We start from the raw sequence: 8,054 nt of genomic DNA on the forward strand, positions 1-8,054 counted from the left end.
TTCAGTAATTTTGCTGGACATATTAATTGTTATATGTCGTGAGTACTGCACCAAATATTGCGTAATAAATTGTTTTGGTTTTGTTTTGGCTATTCTCCATGATGTGGAAGAAAGTTCCGAATATTTGTATTTTCCTATTGTAATAGCCAACTTTCCTTGTGTCATGTCAGATAAAATTGCTAACGTTGTGTACCAACTAAAAAGGATGGTAGCAGTCCATTTGTTAACGTTGTGGCGTGGTCAGCCTTAGGGCAAGTACATTGGTGTCATTTAATAGACGGTTTCATGCATTGATACATAATCTTGAGACGACTCAACAGGCAACCCGTACAATGGGTTGTCTTATAAGTTGTCTGGTAGAGCTATATAATTTCTTAATTTGTGCATATGAAAAAAATGAAATATTATGAGATGTGTGGCAACAATAACTCGTAGAATGGTTGTTGAGTTGTCTCATAGTCCTACAATTTAGCTCATGAGGCGGTTGTTTCACGAAACAACGATCTCTTTCTCTCTCATCGCTCTCTCTCCTCCACATCATCAAAAATCATACGTGGCACTGCATAAGACGACCTACGAGACCGCTGACGTGTAACAATGTACTTGCTCTTAGAGATTTGCTCTCTTTTTCTCGCCATCTTTTGTCGAGTAAAATGGATTTGCGTTTAACTGCAGATGAGTTGGATTATAAATTTGTTTGCAGAAACTATAGTTGTGCTTGAAAAAAAAAAGAGTCTCTATAGTTGTCATTTCAAAATGAGGAACATAACTCAAAGTTCCGAAAAAGGAAGACGATCTTGCGATGTAACGTAACACAAACAAACCATGGAGCAAATTTGTAAATCCTGCAAAAAGAGTTGAAATCCTTGTAACACAAATAAGCTCTGCATTTTATTTGTATTTTGAAAGTAGAGAGCTAGCTCTGGTCGCCGTAGTAGGGCAGGACGGTGTAGACGGTCTGCAAGACGGTCATGACGAGGAGGAAGACGGCGGCGAGGAGGGACATGAACGACCAGGGGCTCCGGAAGTAGGTGTGCACCAGGTTGGCGCGCCACCGGTTCCACCTCTTCCGGCAGTATGCGTTCACCTCCCGGTGCACGCCGTCGAGCGCGCTCCCCGGCTCCAGCACCACGTCCCTGGACAGGCCGTTGAGGAGCCTCGCCGCCGCCCGGTCCCCTCCCACCGCGCTGTGCACGACCCGGCGCGCCGCCAGCAGCGCCACGTCGCGCGCCGACCCCACCATGCTGTCCATGAAGAACACGTACGCCGTGACGCCGTTCCCGGCGCCGGCGTGGAGGCGCTCCAGCGCCATGAGGTTGAGGAGCATGTACTCGGTGGTGTCGTCGATGGCGATTGGCGGGAGGTAGAGGGTGCCCCTGTGGAAGCGGATGTCGAGGAGGCTGGACGTCGGGGAGCGTTTGAAGCGGACACCGGCCTCGTAGAGCTCCTCCGCCGGCCGGATGATGTCGTCGGGCGCCGGTGCCGGCGAGGGGTCTGACGGCGGCGGCGCGGGGGCCGGGCCATAGAGGAGGCTCCGGCGGAGGACGTCCAGCGGGTGGAGAGCCAGCCCGACGCCAGTTGTCAGCGGCCACGCCGTCGGCGACAGGAACAGAAGAACCAGCCGGTTGATCAGATCCTCGTTCTGCAAAAGACAAAAGTTATGCAGTCAAGAAATAGCACCAGGCGCTTGCTTTCACTTTTTGGAACTACATGCATGGACAAAGTAAAAGCACAAAAATAAAGAACCATTTGGCTTTGCTTTGGAGCACGGATGATCTTGAGCCAAATGAAAAGTTTGAACATCAGTATCGAATTAAACAATTTCATCGAAATCCGCATTTAGAAGCACGCGCGTACCCCGTCCTTGCCGGTCTCGACGGCGAGGAGGCGTTCCAGGACGAGCAGCGGCAGCTGGTTCTCGATCATGAGCATGTCGCGGCGGATGTAGGGCACCGTGTAGAGCAGCCCGTGGGCGCTGAAGACGGGATCGTCGCCGGCGTAGTCGTTGACCTCCCACCCCGTCGCCGCCCGCATCACCTCCAGGATGAAGCACCCGTCGGTGACCATGAGCTCCACGAACCTCTCCCCGCCGCCGCCGCGCCACTCGTCGCCGAGGCCCTGGTACGCGCCCTCCAGCCGCTCGCCGAGCCCCGCGACGGCGGCCGCGAACTCCGGCAGCGGCCGGCGCGCGCGGCGGAGGAAGTGGACGAGGGCGCGGCGCTTGTGCGCGTCCATGGGCGCCAGCTGGGGCTCGCCGTGGTGGAAGGGACCCAGCGACACCACCTGCGGCTGGTAGGCTTTACGGTTCAGGTCCTTGACGCACGCCGGGACGCGGTAGATGCAGTGGAGGCGCCACCGCGATGACTCCTCCTCCGACGCGCCGCCGTCCGCCACTGCCGTCTCCACCTCCGCCACCCACGCGCTCTCCTCGACCCCGCCGCTGCCACGCCGGAACGCCGCCATTCCGTCCAGCCTCTCCGCTGCCGATGCGTCTCTGCTTCAGCACGAGGCGCACAGCTGATGGTATATGAAGGAAGAGGGGTGCCATTGCCATGCCCGGCAAGCTGCTGACGCCTGCCGTTAAAGTGAGCTGGGGCCGGAATGACAGGGCTCAAAGACGACGGAGTGGTCCTGTTATCTCATCTCATAGGCTCTTTGCAGTACAAGCAATTCTGCAGACGTTGTGACGCAGATTGGGATACATCGCAGGCTTTCGGAAAGGAGCGAGAGATCCAAGGATGGGAACATGGGGTGAATAAAGTGAAAGGAGCAGCGCAGAGGGGATTGTACACTTCGATGAAAGCCGGAATGGTGGTGAGTGAACAGAGCACCGGGAGGAATGTTTTGCCTCCTGGGCACCTTCCAGATGAAAAACAAAACCGGCACTGCTAGCACCCAGACCATCGGACGCTCCATTGCAACATTGAAACAAAACATCTGCAACATCAAAACTTTATAGTTGCACCATTGAAAAATATACGAAAAAAATAACTACATCATTGTACTCCAGAATAGAAAATTCCCACCACAATATGAACATTATAGTTCATGCAACATTCATTGTGAAACATACGGAAACAATAGTTGCCACATCAATGTTTAACTATTGAAACATATGTCTAGACATCCGATTTTTTTAAGATTCCTCAGAATCTTAGCATTACCGAACAAAAAACTTGCAATGGAATAGTGACTGCAAACTTACAATAATACACCTAGGAGCAGGAACATACCGAGGAAGTGATAAGACTTACAGATAAATAACAGGCAACAGAAGAGTTCGGCATAAGAACTAAGAGATCGGTGGTGGTAATACAAAGATGTTGAAAGCGGGGATAGGTTTCGGTTAATCCCCTCCCCATGCAAATTTTGGGGGGTAGGGGATTTAATCCCTTCAAATCCCCTCCAAATCATCTTCCACCGAACAAGCCGGGACATTAAACATAAAGAAAATGATGTGGGTCAACTACATGCTATGGCAAAATAATTTTACAACCAACAAGGTAAAAGGCACATAATCTGAATCCTGGTGTTTTCTCAGGACCAGTCAGTCAAAAATGATACAACATCCCCAGTGCTGCAAACGCTTTCAAAGATAGCCAGGCTTCTACTTTCGGCGCTTGTACCTACCAAAACAAAAAGAAAAAAGACAGTTAGAAACGTTGTGGCGCCTGGCATTTTGCATCACTGGTAAAAAGACAATTATGCTGCTTTATATGGTCACAAGCGCTAAAGCCAGTCATTTCATACCCTTTCCTTTTCCAATTCACTGGCAATGCAAATTGTTCTAACTAAAAAAGAAAAAGCATTGTTGCATACCTTGCTTTACTCTTGAAAGCATTCTTGGATTTCTTGCGGGCAAAATCGTTGTTTTTCTTCAAGGCGCGTCCCTGTTTCCATTCACTCATATCGTTCTGGAACAGATCATGCATTTCCTCCTGCCTAGTCGGGGCCTTCTCAGAATGTTGTCTTGAATTCTTCTCATTCTTCCCTTTGCCCGCACCAGGACCGCGTCTAATGGTCGCCTTCATTGATTTGGCCTTACGGTAAGCCACATCCACTACAGATTGGCCTTTCTTTGCCTTCTTCCCTCCTTTATTATTTTCCTGCAGGAGACTCCTCAATGTTTAGAACCGAATGTTATAGTTAGGATGTTGTCAACCAGATATACCAGACAAAAACGTTTTACAGGAAACCATATCTAAACCTCATTGGAGAAAATTTTTGTTGCGTAAGGTAAACAAGGGGTGCTTCCAGTAAAACGAGCTACTGCTACAAGGTGCCTTCAAAAGAGAAGCTTTTGAAAATAATTCTTTTTCTCATAGCTATCAACTCAGGCTCCAGATTACAACCTATGTAGCATGGCATACATGCAAAAGCACAAACATATCACAACTGTCAATTTAGATTGAATTGAATCTAGACCTTGCTATAAGAATGGCTTTAGATGTCAATATTTCTTAGGCTATTAGATGTCATCAATAATCTTAGAAATGCAGTTGAAGACCAAATTTCTTTATGCAAGTGTTTGGCAAATTTTACACAAAGTAATAAATTTTAGGGCTTTATTTCATATCATGGTACAGTTCAACACACTTTTCTCACCATTTATAAATAAAAAGTAGTTGGAAGCATCTTTTCTGAAGTGACAAGAAGAAAGTCTTACTGAAACTAGTAATGATTTAAACAAGAAGACTCCACAGCATAGAGTACCCACCAGACATCAAGCCCGAACCGAATCTAAATACCACCCTAAGATGTAACCAGTCCAACTATTCATATTTTTTGATTTGACCTTACGGGAAGGTCTGATCCTTAGGTGAAGGGGTCAATTGGAGTAACTGAGCAAATTCAATTATCACCACAGGTAGAGAGCAAAATAACTGAATAAACTGAACCTTTGCTTCCTCATCATCTTCATCATCACCTTCTAACATCTCCCGCTGTGCCTCTAATCTTCGGCGCTTCTTCCTAGGTAAATTCTTCTGTAAAACAGAGAAGAAAAAATTCAGTAAAACAAATCTCATGCACATTATTAACAAACCAATGAAACATCACTGTAAGCACACTGCAAACCTCATTCTCTCTTCTCCTTTTCTCCTTCAGACGGAGCTCTTCAGCTTGTTTTGCACTAATAACTCCAGAGGTGGTCTTACCTTGGTCCAAACAATCCTTGATGAAGAAAACAAAGCCAGATATTACTGATACAGTATCGTGTAGAAGAATGACAAGATATGTTTGAAGAGGAAAGAATATCAATCCAACGTAAGCAGGATTTTTTTAAAAGAAAAATTAAACAAAGACAAGAGAACGTTAGGGACATTCGAAGATATATAAATGTTTCTGTAGAAATTTGTAAGGCTTTGTCCATGGTACGTCATGAGAATGAGAACATTGTCACTGAAGATTACATGTAAGTAACTTGGAGACTATTTCGTAGACAAAAAATAGAAGGCTGAATCATGCCATATGCACTTCCAAAATGGTTTGGTCTGCAAAATCCATTATTTTTTTATCCTTCGCTATTTCCGTTTCGCTAAGTTCTCCAAATGTGATCTAGGCAGCTGCCTAGGCACTAGCCAACCACCATGATGTCACCCAAATCAGTGGTCTGGGGCTCTGGGCAGGATGTGACACCTAAGTAGGCCAAGCTGGACACTCAGTGGAGCTAGGTGGGACCTTGGCAATGCTAGGCTGCCACTGAATCTAATTCCATTCTCAGTTGTTTGACCATGGACACAATTTATTTCCTGGGATCTGGCATCTGCTCCGCAAAGGGCCATGGAATCGTCGGGCTGGGAAAGTGCGGAATAGATAGCACTGGGGTATTGAATTGGGAGTGCATGAACAGGCCAAACATGTTGCTCTTTAGATTTTCATATGAGCTGAGTGATCAGATCAAGAAATGATTTCCTGTAGTCCAGGAACTAGGGGGCACATTTGTAGCACCTTTTGCAATGAATTTTTTGTTTCAGACAAATCTACATTATTGTTGGATACAGTTAATGAAACTCATAACTAAATTATCTGGTTCTCATTAAATTGATTGTGAATGTTGCAATTAAAAACAAAAACAATGTCAGCAAAATAATTAACACTCAAAGCAGAATCAATACAACAAAATGTGAAATCGCAAAAATTAATAGGGAAAGATAGAAATATATGCAATTGTTATAAGATAAATACACGACACCTCACCCAGATAAAGTACATAACACATCAGAATACGGATGAACTTACTTTAGCTGCCTTGGCCAAAAGCTTCTTTTCTCTTTCAGTAGTAAACCAGGTTTTCTTTGGCCGTGAGTATATATCGTCCTTATGAGCCATCATATTTTCTACCTGGTAATGGCAAAGGAATGCATATAGTCAGAATTCTTAAACTGAGTTATGATCTACTAACTTATTGATATTCACAGGAAAGAAAAATTCTTTAGTAAGGGAAACTGGAACTTCTAAAAGATACCTTTGCAAGTTCCATTTCAGCTTTCCTCACTAACATTTCCTCCCTAAAAGAGAAGGCATAAATATTTATGTAATAGATGAAAGTTAAATAAGTATAGCACAATACAGCGTCAAAGTAACCTTTCTTCTCGAATGATGGTAGAAATTTGGTCTTCTAGTTGCTCAATCAGTTTTGCACAATCAGCCACAGGTTTCTCTGCAACGATGCGGCTTTTCAACTGTGAACCAGCTTTCTTTGCCTGAAAGATAAGTCAGATAAAACCAATCAGCACCAACCAAATCGAGGCAAATAAAAATGAAATCAACCATCAGAACAGCTGCATACATCAATATATGGGTGACTGGAGGACAAGACCATCTATCCCTCACGTCAAGAGATAAGGATTGGGATAGGGATTAGGTCAATTAGTTGGTTTGTTAGGATAATTATCAGGTTGTTAGGTGCTGGCTTTATATATAAACAGGCACAGACATTTGAGATCAATCAATGAAGAAGAATTAATCTCAAGTCCCCAATAGTCTAGTCCCCCTCCAAGCCGTCTACGCCTGGCTATCTTCCTGGTGGTGTTTACCCTAATGAACCTCATAACATAGTTGTGTTCATTTCCTGTTAAGGGCTGAAACTTAAAAGCCATGTGACTCACATACTACAACTATCAAATAGCTACATCCTCATGAAAAATGACCACAGTTCTCATTAGTTATTCTTTGATTACAAAACAATCAAGCTTTAGAATGACGGAAATTGGAAACAAACTACTGTTCTCGAGCTAAAGCAGGAAATGATTGCAATTCTACAATATAACAATTTTATCCTTAGCATATTACAAAAAAATACTTACAATTGCTTTCAAGAGGGATCTATCATCATCTGTTACAAATGTCACAGCATATCCTTCTCTGCCTGCCCGTGCTGTGCGGCCAACACGATGAAGATATCTGCAATAACATAGACAATAGGAGTACAGACTTACAGAATAGCATGGCTAAAATCTGAAAAATTCTTACAGAAGACTGGAACTAGGGAGTCACATATGAGTGGCGATGAAATTCACGGTTCAAAGTTCTTTAACTAAAAAGGAGGACTATGGAATGATTAAGTCAAGTCTGGAAGTGGAAAACATAGGGGGGAAAAACAAATTCATGGTGCAAACAGATCACTGAGTCACGGACAGAATGTGATACCAAAAAAAGCATGTCAGTTGCACAAAAACAACTCACATGGTCACCTTAAGAATCCTGATAAACAGTTTTGTTGTACAGTGTTTGATTTTGAGAAGAGATGGTTGTAGGACTTATTATAAAAGGAACAACCATCTCATTAATTGAAGTACCCCATTCCATAACAATGGATTAATGGATTGTAAGGTTAGAGCAACTCCGAGAGCTCCTTTTATTAGCCCCAATACCTCAATTAGGGAGAAAACGAAAAAAAAACAGGCTCCAACAACTCCCCTAAACACCCCGCAAATATTCAACGTCCCGAATAATTCCCCCGTCGCCCCGCATATTTCCGTCGCCCTGGTCTTCCCCAATCACCCTCGAGCGCTGCGCGAGCCTAGTTAGCACCCTAAGTCAATCAGCGCTGC

At 44.6% G+C, this 8,054-nt stretch overlaps 2 protein-coding genes across 2 annotated transcripts in view; both read right to left on the bottom strand.

Annotated features, from left to right (window-relative positions):
* Positions 1-728: 728 nt before the first annotated feature.
* Positions 729-2,482, bottom strand: LOC101769063 (UPF0481 protein At3g47200). The gene is made up of 2 exons (XM_004963957.3): positions 1,858-2,482; positions 729-1,642 (listed from the first exon to the last, which is right to left on the bottom strand). Exons 1-2 carry the CDS (start codon positions 2,461-2,463, stop codon positions 917-919), a joined length of 1,332 nt encoding a protein of 443 aa, XP_004964014.1. The 5' UTR covers positions 2,464-2,482; the 3' UTR covers positions 729-916.
* A 592-nt stretch (positions 2,483-3,074) lies between these two features.
* The window catches only part of LOC101760666 (DEAD-box ATP-dependent RNA helicase 28), a 12,860-nt gene continuing 7,880 nt past the window's right edge, over positions 3,075-8,054 (bottom strand). The window contains exons 12-19 of the mRNA XM_004962609.4: positions 7,308-7,404; positions 6,586-6,704; positions 6,467-6,509; positions 6,241-6,342; positions 5,077-5,172; positions 4,899-4,985; positions 3,820-4,106; positions 3,075-3,626 (exon numbers count right to left, since the gene is read on the bottom strand). Of these exons, the coding sequence (XP_004962666.1) occupies positions 3,608-3,626; positions 3,820-4,106; positions 4,899-4,985; positions 5,077-5,172; positions 6,241-6,342; positions 6,467-6,509; positions 6,586-6,704; positions 7,308-7,404 (850 nt within the window). The 3' untranslated portion in view covers positions 3,075-3,607. The remainder of the gene's footprint in view (positions 3,627-3,819; positions 4,107-4,898; positions 4,986-5,076; positions 5,173-6,240; positions 6,343-6,466; positions 6,510-6,585; positions 6,705-7,307; positions 7,405-8,054) is intronic.

The sequence above is a fragment of the Setaria italica genome, chromosome III (assembly GCF_000263155.2).
Source record: "Setaria italica strain Yugu1 chromosome III, Setaria_italica_v2.0, whole genome shotgun sequence".
Taxonomy (NCBI): domain Eukaryota; kingdom Viridiplantae; phylum Streptophyta; class Magnoliopsida; order Poales; family Poaceae; genus Setaria; species Setaria italica.

Bases quoted from the DNA above. Each gene is read 5' to 3' on its own strand.
- LOC101769063 (XM_004963957.3), bottom strand. From the start codon at position 2,463: ATGGCGGCGTTCCGGCGTGGCAGCGGCGGGGTCGAGGAGAGCGCGTGG. The intron at 1,643-1,857 runs GTACGCGCGTGC...TGTCTTTTGCAG, and splicing joins TCGAGACCGGCAAGGACGGG to AACGAGGATCTGATCAACCG.